At 35.1% G+C, this 13942-nt stretch overlaps 1 protein-coding gene across 11 annotated transcripts in view; it reads left to right on the forward strand.

Moving 5' to 3' along the window:
• ADGRL3 (adhesion G protein-coupled receptor L3) overlaps positions 1 to 13942 on the forward strand; it is a 698136-nt gene that overhangs the window by 606367 nt on the left and 77827 nt on the right. For 10 of the 11 annotated variants that reach the window (XM_081145463.1, XM_081145466.1, XM_081145468.1 and 7 more), the window contains one exon: positions 861 to 1037. In XM_081145463.1, the coding sequence (XP_081001589.1) occupies positions 861 to 1037 (177 nt within the window). The remainder of the gene's footprint in view (positions 1 to 860; positions 1038 to 13942) is intronic. The other variant, XM_081145465.1, reaches the window with a different exon arrangement.

Here is a 13942-nt window from a genome sequence, read left to right on the forward strand (position 1 = left end):
GTATTAATTTTGTTTGAATTTTTTATTATTTGATATATAGCAATTCAAAATCTATTATGTAATAGTCGAATTTTTTTCTGAAATGAGGAAGGAGAATATTTCTTTTTTTTCCCCATATACTTTTATTGATTTCAGAGAGAAGAAGGGAGAGGGAGAGAGAGATAGAAACATCAATGATAAGAGAGTCATTGATCGGCTGCCTCCTGCACGCCCCCGACTGGGGATCGAACCTGCAACCCAGGCATGTGCCTTGACCGGGAATCGAACCCTGATCGCCTAGATCCTAGGTCGATGCTCAATTGCTGAGCCATGCCAGCTGGGCAGGAGAATATTTTTTGAATATGTACATTGCTTATGATAAAAACATTCGTAGATCAGTTTATAAATGCTTCTCCATATTAAAAAGACCTAGCAATATGTTCATTAAAATTGGACATGGCTTCCCATAGGATATTACAAGTAATTATGTCTTTGTCTGTAGATATATTTTTGTTATGCTAAGATTATATTGTAAATTGAACAAAGATTTCTGAAGACCATCCTTTCAGAAGTTCATTAGAACAATTTCCTTTACTTTGTAATATACTTTACTTTGAAATTAATTGATGTGATTCTGAAACATTGGTATTAGTATTCCTTAAATATTAATTTTTGGAAAATTAAACTCAGCCCTAATCGGGGGACTAGACCACAACAAATTTGCTTAGACTTGATGAGTCCCACTTCATAGGAAAACACTGGTAGACATCTCCACAAGAATTGTAACAGAGTATGAAGTTGTGTTGATGTAAAGAAAATGCCCACCTAATTTATGTGATCATAAAGTAGTTATTGGTTTTATTGATTTTTCCCCCCTCTAGCAGTCTGAGGAAAATTTCAACCCCAACTGTTCATTTTGGAGCTATTCCAAGCGCACAATGACAGGTTATTGGTCAACACAAGGCTGTCGGCTCCTGACAACAAATAAGACACATACTACATGCTCTTGTAACCACCTAACCAATTTTGCAGTACTGATGGCACATGTGGAAGTTAAGGTAAGATATATAGCATAAAATGAAAATGCATACAGTCAGGACGCAAACGGTAAAAGTCCTCACCTATAGGCCAGTCTCATTGCTCACTTCAGAGGTTTTCTGCTTCCACAGTAATTCTATTCAGGAACTCTCTGGTGTTTAACCCATACCCTGCTATGATTCGAAGAACCCTTTTTTTCTATTATCAACATAGTTCATAAAATCAGAGTTTGCCTATAAAATTTATCTTAGTCTCCCCTGCTTTTATATTGTATGAATACATGTCAGACCTCATGAACAGGGCAAGATAGGACCCCAGAACCAAAAGCCGGTGTGGTGAGATTTAGAAACTGGGATCCGGTATATTGAAGACTAAGGAGCTCTGCATGGGTTTAAATTCTGTCAAAATGACTCTTGGGAAAGCAGCCATGAAGCACAATGCACAATGCATGGTAATGCAAAGGGCTTAGCAATTCTAACATAATGTGGTGGGTTTTGTCCATTCAAGAAGACACCATCCTACAGAAAAATCCATGTGATACGTAGTTCCCAAAGTCAGAAGCATCACTGACTTGGCTGTTTCGGTGTTTTCCCTGCACGGCTCTGGCTGTCACGTGGGTGTAAAAAGAAGATTTTGATTTCAGGTATACTTAGGACATAAAAATACAAAGTGCTGATTAACCTGGTTATAGAGACTGATAGATGAGTTGCTAACAAGAAATTATATACTTGTGAATTCTCTTCTCATATTCCTTGTGCCAATAAATAGAGAGGAAGTATTACTGTCTAACATATTTTAAAAAGGGAAAACTGTAGCTAAGGTTTATCTACCTGTTGTCATTGATCCAAATAGTTTCATCCAAAATTTTCTTTGACACTGTTGAATTTAAAGATGGTACAAGTATCCCAGAGGGAGACCAAATGCAAGCCCAGTTACACCTTAAGAGTAAATTGCCTTCGCTGTGTCAGCACAGTTCAAATGTTGGTCTTTAAAGGACTGCAAACACATTTTGTCAGGGCATCACAAATTGATGTAGCTTAACAATTTGGCTGCGCTAACAAATGTTAGATTTAAACTTGGAATGTGTTAGTATGGCTCTGGGATTCTATTTTTCAGTTTAGGGAATACATTCAAATTCAGAATAAATGGATTCCATTTGAAGCAACAACAAACTATCATTTTGCTCAGTTCATTGCGTGGCAACATCTACCCAATCTATTATACAAGAATCCTGACTGTGACTGTTATTGTGTGTCAACAAGAGATAAAATAAATGGAAATCAATATTTTCCTTTAGCAGTCCGTCACACAGTGTGTATGTCCTGTATTTCTTATATAACATACTCTTGTGATTACCTAAGTCAGTCCAATTTTGATTTCACAACATGATTTTGACACTTGAAAAACAGAAAGCAAGCAGTCCATACGTAGAAGTCCAATAAGTTACACACTAACCCAACCTTCATTAGAGTAATGTCTAAAACAGACCGCTAACTTACTCACGCAGAGTGAGAAATACAGCAGCCAAACGGAACAGTTACTAATGTTTGCAGGTGTCACTTTCTAACTCTGCAGGTCAATCTATAACAGAAACAAAATTATATTGGAGAATTTAGTTGACAATCTTGAAAAAGGAGCGAGAGTAGCTGAGTAATCCTGAATTATGGTTATTAAGCTGCGGTTCCCTGATGCATGGGTCTTCACTGCAGGGCTCTCTGCCTGGGTGCCAAACTGCCCTTATCTATCATCTGCGTGATCTCTACTGGTCATTCAGCACTTCCTTCGTTCTTCTATTAAGATTGTGTGAATACCTGAGTAGAGGTGTTGACAAGTTGCCTGCTACACCGTAGGTTCTCAATAAACATAACTTCCCCCTCTCATCTGCCAGAGATATTTCTAGAGTCCTCATATCAGGGGAGCTTCTGGCCCTCAAGGAACTCATGCAGGGATGTGAAGCTGCAGCCCTAACTGTAATAAGTATTATAATTGAGGTCAACATTGCGATGTAGGGACACAGAGGAGGATCATCTGTATAAGGTAGACTTCTAAGTAAGCTTCACAATTCCAGAACTACACTTTTGGTATTCTCTCATGCGACCTTTCCTTGTTAGTAATGTTCTTCCAGGTGTCTTGGCCCAAAACCAAATCTTTGATTTTTTTTTCCCCCCTTCGTAGTCATACCCAGTCCTCTGAGCATATCCTGCCAGATCCAGCATCTGACAACTTCTCTGCATCTTCATCACTACCACCTAGATTTAAGAAACTACCATCTCTCCTCTATGTTTTAGTTACAGCCCTTAGTTGGTCTCCTTTCTTTCCTCCTGTCCCCTTAAGTTTATTCTCAGCATAAAGACCAGAAGGATTCTCTTAAATGTGAGTCAGACTATATCACTCCTCTGATTCATTCTCAAAAGCAATTCTATGATCCTTTACAATGCAAATCAGGTAGTTCATACCTTTGATCCAATCTGAAGGACTTCTTATCACAATGAGAGCAGAATCCAAAATCCTGGCTGCATTACCATCTCTTGACCTCCTTTCCTACTACTCTTCCCCTTGCTCACTTGGCTTCAGCCACATTGTCTTTCCACAAACACATTAGGTGTGTTGTAGTTAGACTTGAAAGTCTCCCTCCTCCTACTGGGCAAAGAACCCAGAACCAACTGTCTCATCTCCTTCAAGTGTTTGCTCCAAGCCCCTGGCCTCAGTGAATTTATAGTTTATCAAGGTAGAAAAGTGTTGAGACTGATTTTTTTAATGTGGCGCTGAGGGAGATTTTATAGCTGGGTCAATTTAGGAAATTAAAGGAAGGAGGCGGGTGCTTCTGCCCCAGGTGGCAACACAGCTGGTTAATGACTTCTGAACTCTCTCTACTTCTGTTGTCTAATGAAACACATGATTGTCTCTCTTTTAGACAGAAAAGTAATCATTACAAATGTTTAGGTAATGTGATTTTGCACTAAACTGAGATAGGATTGATGGTATTTTAAAACCTTTCCATTATTGGAATCATCTACAGGTTTGTTTGTCTGTTGTTCAGCAAATTGTTAAATACACTAAATTGAAATGTATATCTCTTCTCTTTCCAGTAATTCTTTTTGTGAACGCCATTGGTAGGAGGAGCATTTTAGTTTATAGGAGCATAAGTTTCAAACTAATTGACTAACATTTCTACTACGGTTTTGTAGAGTACTATAAATAAATGCTTTAGAAAAGGCTCTGACGATTTATATCACCTATAGCTCTTTCCTCTGCTCAAATTATAATTCTTTGGGAGATAATAAAATTAAAAGTCTCCCTGCTCTGCCCTGTCAGTTTAACTTAACAGTGATCTTTAAAAGGCCTCACTTTCCTTAGTTTGATGGTTACACTTCTCTCCTCCTCTCTCTTTTTTTTAGCTTAGTATATCTTATTGCCCCCACCCCAAATTCATGTCTGTCCAAGTGTAAGCATTGATTTTGCTATTAAAATCATTGTATTTCTTCCTTAATTTAGTATTGATTTAAAGCGGTGACAATTTGGAAATTTTTAAATCCATACCACAGATTTGGTATGTCAAAAATTATATAGCAAGACCTTTTTCTAGGCTAGAGGAAAACACGAGGTAGTTTTATATTGCAAGGTTTTGAAGTTGCACATGAAAGAAAGAACTTATTTTTCAAAAGAAAATATTTTTATTCTTGAAAATCCAAAAAGAAATGTTACTTTGAGCTTAAGAAATTATTTTACTAGAGAAAAATAAAATGTTTAGTGTATGATGCTAAAGGTTATACACTTCCATTCACAAATATTTATGCTGATTTTATATTTTGCTATTTATAGTGTGATGGAATTGAGGCAGAGGTACAGATTAAACATTGTAACTGGTATATAGTGCTTTAAATAGTGTATTTATTTAGGGAAAAAATTAGATAACTGGCAAGTTGAATATCCTCCAAATATGGAATATTCAATAAAAATAAAATGGTTTCCAAAAAATTGTCAGAAATGTCAGATTTTGTTATATTAATTATCTTGAATTAACTTTATATTTAAAAAAATGACGAACTTTTAAGAACCAAGAATTATTCTTGGATTTTCTCATTGAATAGTTTTATAACGATATAGTTCCTTCATAGATTTATTAAAACTTGAAATTATTTATTTGCTAGTGTGAAGTTTTATTGTGTACCTCTTCTACTGGACTCTAAGCTCAGTATTAAGAGCAGAGAGAAGGGAGAGAATCAGCCTTGCAGATCATCTGGGGAAAGACTCTTCCAGGAAAATGGAACAAAACCAAGACCCTGAACCAGGGGCGCTCCTGATGTGATTGAGGAACTCTAAGGAGAACAGTGTTGCTAGAATGGAAATAGTAAGAGAGAAAGTACATTAGCAGGAAAAGTCAGAGGGTCTAGAACAGAAGGCTTGGCACAGCATCAGAAGACATTGTGTGGTGTCGGAAGGACTGTGTGTGGCATCGGAAGGACTTTACTTCCGTGCAATAGCAGCTCCACAGCAGCGTTTTGAGCAGAGGAGCAGCATTATTAGTCATGTACACATGTAACATGTTTAATGTTTTACATCTACTGATTTGATGTACAGGTATTAAGAAGGAAATCTACCAATTTCATATATATTTATTAAAAAAGAAATCCAGCCATGCCCAGACTTTAAATGACAGATATATACTTCCTAAGAGTGTGAATTAGTTTTTACGCTGAGAAATATGTCTTTTGCTAGATAGTTTATCTTTATGTATTTTAGTCCCTCTGAATTTTAAGCTCTCTGAGACATTTCGCATATTTATTCTGGAGTCCTCCATACCTAGAACTAAGTCTGTGACAATTTAAGATTTTCTAATGTGTGTAAATTTTTGCCCAGACTAACAAGAAGTAATCCATCCCCTTACCTTAATAAATGAATGACAGCTACGACCTTCCTCATCAGCCCACACCCCTCCCCCTTGACCAGACACCTGTAAAATACATCTTTTAATTTCCAGAGAGAGTTTTTAGAATTTTATACCATTTGTGAGCAATGGGCATAGGACAGGTATTTCAAAATATGGGTGGGTTTAATAGGAGAACTTTCTTCCCACCACCCTGGCTCCTGGAGAGCCACAAGACCTCAACGCTAGTGCGCTTCGAACAGATACCAAGAAATAAGAATACTGCCGCCATGTTACTTCCCCACCCTGCAGTGGATCACCAATGCCCACAACCTCTTGTTTCATTTCCAGTGAGTTGCTAGAGTAGCAGAAATTATTAAAGAAAGAAGAGGAATGTTCTGTGGATTCTCCCCTCTCCTTATCTCTGTCCAGGTCAGGAAGAGCGGAAAGGCTACCTACCTAGCGATAGAGAAAACGGTATTTTTTGCATCTGTGTTTGAGAAGAATTGGCACCTAGACTGTATTATGTCTTAAGTTTATGAAAGGAAGAGATATATCCAAAATTAGCTAGAGAGAGAGCAGCTGAAATTATGGATTTGGAGAAAAACAAACCAATAAAATTTATTTTATTACTTTTTTCCTTCACTCTTTTTCCAGAGCTTTTATAGAGAAGTTGAAAAGGTGATACAATAAACACTCAATATAACCCATTTTCTGAATTTACATTTAAACTTTTAACCCATTTGACTGCCACTTTTCTGTATCTGTACAAAAATATGCTGCTATATTGTTTGACTTTTTGAAAGTAATTGCTGACTTTATAATACTTCATTTCTAAATCCTTCAGCAAATGTTTTATGACCAAAGACATAGCATTCTCTTTCTACCATTAACACACAAGAAATTTAACATTAAGTAAATGCTATGTATTATATACTCTATACGAAAACGTTTCCCAGTTGTCCCAATAATGCCCTTTAGAGCCTTTGTTTTTTGTTGTTGTTTTTTTAATTTTTTTAAATATCTTTATTGACTTCAGAGAGAGGAAAGGAGAGGGAGAGAGAGAGAAACAGCAATGATGAGAGAGTCATTGGGAATCGAGCCCGCAACCGGGGCATGTGCCCTGATGGGAATCGAACCTCGATCTCCTGGATCTATGTTGATAGATGCTCAACCGCTGAGCCACGCCTGGCCGGGCAGCCTTTGTTTTTAATGCAGGACCCACAGCTTCTAGTTGCCAGGTCTCTTTTGTCTTCTTTAACGGAGAAGTCTTCCTACGTGTATTTTTTCATGAAAATGCCATTTTGTAGAATCCAGGTCATTGGTTCGGTAGAATGTTCCACAGTCGCGCTCTTTCTGACTGTTTTCTCATAATTAGGTTCATGTTCCACATATCTGGCATATGATGTAGGAGAAGTTGTACACCTGCCATTGCATCAGGAGGCCCCTTATCGGAATTGATGAGTTGGTTAAAGTTACCTTCTACAGGAACATTGAACTTTTTTGTAATTAAGAGACACTTGTGGAAACATATTTGAAAACTTCGTTTTATTAATCTCAATTTTTTTAATGCAATGTTTCATCCATCCTTTATTTGTTCCTTAAATAATTGAGTACCATCTTTATAACAAAGCTCAAGTCTAATTAGTAATATAGACAAGTTATCAGCAAAATATTATCATAATGACATATAACTTACCAACTCTTCAAAATGTTGGTTACATGAACATTGTGAGTTCCCACAGTGTCAGCAATCACCAAATTCAATTTTAAGTACAATTGTAAGTCAGTTCGAAGTATACATAATCTTTTTCATTGATTGGGTTGCTTCTTCATTAATGAGATGATTTTTAGCGTTGACTAACAACTGAAATAATATTTTTATTATTTTTAACTCTAATAGCTCTACTCATGCAATTTACCCATGCTTAAGGAAGTGTAATCAACCAATCGAGCAAATGAAGCAAGTACTAAAACTTTTTCCATCCTAATGTTCTAAAAATACCCTCAAATGCTTATACTACTCTTAGTAAGAACTAAATTGTTACTAAGTTGATGTGTTTACTAGCTTTACTATATTTGTTCCAGGTCACAAATTTTTGGCCTTTCTTTTTGTAACATTGATAGTATTCAGTGATTATTTTTTTGTTTTTTCCTGGCCTGTTTCATTCCACTGTTTCTAGTAAATAAAGTGATAAAACTAGAGAACTACTGGACCTTAGAGGAATTAGGCTAGATTTTCCAAAAGTTATTTATATAACTTTCTAAGACAGGCAGTAACATCAACTTATATAAATAATATTTTAAAAGCATTTGAACAAAAATATGGTTGAACTAAACCACTTTTCCTATGTTGTTTTAAACAATTCAAGGAACTGCCAGTTTATGTATCCTTACAGGGTAAGCAGTGTTATTTAAAGATCTTCTGTGGTGGGTTACTTGATAATTTAAAAGTCCAGTGGAACTGTGGAAATGTCAAGGTGTTAATTTTGTAAAATTTAATGTTGCGTCCTACTCATTGTCTTTAGCCTGTGAGATAATAGTTCCCAGGGTTTTTAGCTGAAAGACTTCTACTCTGTTTAAAATGTAATAAATTTATTCAAGAGGATAGAAAATGAAAACTTAATAACTACTTCCCTTTTCTTTTGCCTGAAATTGCTTTACTAAGGAAAGCTGCTGAATGACAGTGGAATAATGAAGTAAAGATAGGATGGGTGTGTGCACGTGTTTGTGTACATGTGTGTATGTATATTTATATTTACATTCTATTTTATTTAATACCTGACACATATTAGGTATCAAATGAATATTCTTAAAATCAATATACAAACTTTTATTTGGAGAAGTTACCCATTTTGTCTGAGAATCAGCAAGTTTGCTGAATGATCCCTAGCAAAGTATGCTTTAGCAAAACCATTGAGTTTAATTATTGTATTCAAAGGATAGTGAAGAATTTTTTATGCATGAAAGCCTAGCTCTGTCCAATTCTAAGAACCTTTGTGTAATTGGGTCACAAAAGGTAATATAGAAGAGAATCTATATCACCACTGTTAGTGAAGTTGTTTAGAGCATGGAGTATTTGGGGTGATCAACTTTTTAGAGAGCCAACTGGGAAATAGCACTACCAGATCAAAAGTGTGCTTAATATGTAATTACGCGCATGTGTTATTACTACTTAACAGTGACAATTCATAGTATTAGGCTTGTGGGAATGAGTTCCCAGCTGTTCAAAAATGGCCATCCACTTTGAGTCTATAGGCTTGTTCTGGTAGACCAGTTGTTTGTCAATCAATCCTTTTGTATTTGTGAATTCATCATATAGGCTGTCAATGTCCAAAATCTTCATCATTTTTAAACATTTCCAAGCATATTGGATGTCGACATAAGGTAAAATACTATCAAGGATAATGATTTTAAAGCACTGAGGTAATTTTGCATTATGAAGTCTATATTGAATTTCAAGTAAGTTACAGTTTTAATAAAGAAATGAGGAAGTCCTACTTAACTTGACTGTTCTTTTCTGATGATATATTTTGGATATAAATCCCCAAAATAAATTATGTTTTTCTCTTTATGAGTTTTTGTCCTGAACCTACATATAGAACGTCATGCATCTCAAGTAGAGTCAGTTCATATTTTTCCAGGTTCCTTATAGCCTGTTTGGAGCTCATCACACAGTTTTAGAGAAACATCATATAAATTTCTTTTACTGTAATCTGTTTCTTCATTCTCACCTGTCATATATTTCAATATTAGAGAAAGAAATTCTTGTCTCATACTTTGAAAATATGATTTTATAGAAGGCCGATATTTTAACATTTTTCTATGGCCAGACAATGATAGCAATCTTGTAGGCACATGTCTCAGGAGACTGTCTCCTTCCATTTCTAGAAAGTTAAAAAGCCTGTTAAGTACTTCTGCACATTTTGTGGAAACTGAAAAATGACCCAAACATTTCATTATTAAACCTCATTATCATAGGTAAGCAAATCACATCCATTTTTAGCAGCCTTGTGTATAAGATGTAAAGGACATTGAGTAGGTATGAACTGTTCATTTTCTTATGTAAGAAGTTTATAGGCTGAATGGAATTTCCTAGTATTCACATTTGCACCATCTGTTTAATATGCAGATAGGTGAGCAAAGTCTACTTTATAGCTGACCAAGGTATCAACAAAATTTTGCTTTATGTCTTCTGAAGTTTCATTAAAATCTTTATAGAAATCAAGAAGGTGATTTGAAATTGCATTTTTCAAATTAAAATATGTAAGAGCTAAAGAAAACACCATTTCATTGCTATGATTCAGCATATCACTTGATATACTTTAGGAAGCGTGATCTTTAGTAAGATCAGACAGAATCAACTCTACACTATAAGGAGTGAAAATATTGGTTACCAAAATTTCCCCTTTTGTTTACTCACAGAACATTTTAGTTGCATCCTTTGAATCAGGAAAAGTAACTTTACTGAGATGCATAGAGAAATCAAGGGAACTAAACAATAATGCATGTTTACTCTTGTGATCTACTCAAGCTTATTCCATAACTGTTAATTTCAACCGAGCATTGGTGTCTTTTGGGGGAAGATTTTTAAAAACCCCAACTTTTGATTTTACAAACCCTTGGCTGTCCCTGTGAGATTCAGGCTCTGTGTGCACCTTCACACAACCGACTCTGTCATGCCGGGTCCCAAAGTCATTTCTGCATGTTGTGCAGTGTGCTCTGTTTTGGTTCTCTAACCTAGTTTTGTTTGTCCTTCCATGAATCTTTAAAATAAAACATGTTTCAACTTCTTTTTCAGTATTTTCATGTTATTATATTGTAGTCATTCTCAGTTTCACTAAGCTATTAGAACAATGATTATAGTATCCACAGTGTTAGAAATTAAACTAGTACAATCTTGATACAAAACACAACAGTTAATCCAAAGTCCAAGAGGAACTCAGGATCACAACAGAGTGGTGCCGCAGTGAATGATCCTATAGCAGGGGGGAAACAGCAGCAGTCACTACCGAAGGTGGATAATTGATACTACTTCTGTTTGACACTAAAAATTGTGTTGCTTCCAGCCTCTATTTTCTAGGCTGTCATATGGATTTTATACTTTTCTTTTAAACATCTGTACCCATCTCTGGTCTCAGACTTTTTCATGTCTTGGAGAGGGCTTTCCCAGGATACAGAATTTACTGCTAAAACTAAGACATTCTGTGCAAACCTGGACAGTTGGTCACCCTACCACTAATTTTATCTCTACTGCATACTAGTTGAATGATCTTGGGTAAATTACTTATTCTCTGGGCTTTTGTTTTTTCATCTGTAAATTGGAGATAATAATAGTATCGCATCATAGTGCTTTGTAGGATTAAATGAGTACCCTAATAAAATAAATAAGTACTCCTAATAGAATCTGGCATTTTGAAAGTCACCACCACCATCATCATCATCATCATCACCATCACTGTACATACCTCAGAAATGCTAAGAATGGAATTTTTTATCTGCATAGTTTCATTTCTTGCCCTCACCCCAGGTACTTTAAAAATAAGACTCCAGGTACTCCTATAATCTGTTTCTTATTTACTGCTTGATCAGTTCATTTCCTTTAGAAATTTTGACCGATCATTTTTCGGTTTATCAACTTTAATCTACCTTTGCCTCCCACCTATATCCATGATAAATTCTCAGCTACAATTTCTACTATTTTCTGTTTTTATGGATATTGCAGATCTGGTTCACTAAATTTGGTAAGAGTTTAATTTTTTAAAAATTCAAAGCAAGAATAAACTGACAAACAAAATAGAACCAGAGGCATGGAGCACTGGAACAGACTGAGGAATATCAGAGGGGAGGTGAGTGGGAGGGACTGGATAAAAGAAGGTAAAGAGATTAGCCAGAAAAGATAGATGCATAGCCCATGGTCACAGAGGACAGTGTGGTGAAGGCAGGGCGGATGGGGGACTGGGAGGAGGTAGGCAAAGACGGCAGAAAATGGGGGACATCTGTAATAGTGTCAACAATAAAAAATAAATTAAAAAAAATTCAAAACAAGAAAAATCTCAATAACTTAGAGTGTGCTATGCTATGCTTCTGATATCAAAGAGATTTGCTTTTATTAAATCCAGAGGTCAACTGGCTATGAATGCTTTCATATGGTCTTGTTTTGCCAGTGTTTCTCTTTGCAATTAAAGCCTGAAAATACTTAGATTGCTTTTTTTTCCTTCCAATTTGACACAAATTTGAAAATTGTTACTGAGTTCTTTTGGTTAATTTACTATAAAATTATAAGAAATGCAGTCATATTGTTCTTCTTACTGTTACTCAACTTTGACCTTCATCCTGTTCTGACAAGTAAATCCAAATTTCCTCAGACCATTGAGCCCTTTATTTTCCCAAGCATTTGCAGGGTGACCTTTGTGTTTGATAACATGGTTCCAAGACTTAGAGCAATGCTAGGAACTTACTTCACAGAGTTCATGCCACATTTATCAGAAAACAGGCCTTTCTAATCTTACTGGAGTCAGTGAAATTCACGATTCAAACCAATGCCTTAATGCTTATATGATACATTAGTAACCAAGTGAGTGTTCATAGGTTTGCAAAACAGAAAAAAAGAACTTATTTTAGCTATATTACAAATATTTCAGAACAAGATATGTTTAAGAGGCAATTTAAAATCCCTGTGATTGAGCTTTAACAAATTTGACTCAACATTAAAATACTTTATTATTATGCAGAAAGTAAAACAGGTTCTTAATAATTACTGGCCCAGAGTTAATAATTATTATAGGGTGATTGTTCAAGCAGTGTCTGGAAAATGCAACTTTCTAAAATTATTTTAAAGAAAGAAAACACCATCCAGAAGGATTCAAAATTAATTCATATAGTTTGTGTCCCATCTGGAAACACTTATGCAATGAAAATGAAAACCATTTCAAGATTTCATTCACCATACTGTTTGCTGGCTTGATTTTTGGACAATAAAGTTAGAACTATCAAGATTTCCACAAAAAGTTTTGGTATACTCTGATTGAATTATTTTTAAATCGTGAGGCAAAAATCACATTTTTCTATTCCATGAATTTGGACTTAGTTTCATTAAGTGTACTTACAGGTTTATTTGAGAGTCTTACAGTGACAGGGTGACTTTCACAACATGTCATTGTTTTAGCCATATTGTTTCCCCCAGTGTGGCACTCACCCTTTTGTGGCATTTCAGTTACTCAGTCACCCCGTAATAATAGGACAAAGCAGATTCCTTGAGGTAAAGTAAAAGGAAAATCAGAAACTTTCTGTAGCTTTACAAAATATATGGCATTTTATATGTGAATAGAAACTTCATTGGGAGCCTTAAAAAACAAGTGTTTTTTAAATAAAAAATCATTTCTAGAGAGGATCGACTCATTGAATTTCCTGAAAGTATCTTAATTTTCTCCCATACTTCCCCATCTCCTCTTAAATTATTTTTTTGAAGTTTTGGGGTTATTTTTATAGTTATTTTGTTGTGAGTTTTCCAAGCTTCTTTGCAACAAATTGTACTAGTCTATTATAGAGATTATGGACAAAATGTTTAAAGATATATCCTTTTTATTTAAAGGTCTTTTTGTTATAATTTAAGGAAGAATATATAGGTGAAATTGAGTCCTCTGTTAATTAGAAGTCATAAACACAATTATACAGTAATTACAGTGAAATTCAGATTTTAGAAGTTAAAATCTGCCTTCTTCATATGCTTTGGGCATTTGGGGGCCTTAATTTATCAGTAGCACAAATAGTAATATTAACTAACAGGCATGTTATAAAGTGAAATTAGGTAATTCATTAGTTGGTTGGAATAATGTTTTGTGTCCTTAAAATAATATTAACATTTATTCTGTTGCAGTTATTATTTTTCTGATTCATGTTGTATCATTCATACAGACTGTTAATTATTTATATGACGGTTACTTTCAAACATGAAGAATTCCAGAATGTTTTTAGATTACAAAGGAGAGAAATATGGATTTTTTTTTACCTTCACATATCTTATTCTAATTACTTATCACAGTAACGTGTGAAGCC

The sequence above is a fragment of the Miniopterus schreibersii genome (genome assembly GCF_964146895.1).
Source record: "Miniopterus schreibersii genome assembly, chromosome: 1".
NCBI classification, from domain to species: domain Eukaryota; kingdom Metazoa; phylum Chordata; class Mammalia; order Chiroptera; family Miniopteridae; genus Miniopterus; species Miniopterus schreibersii.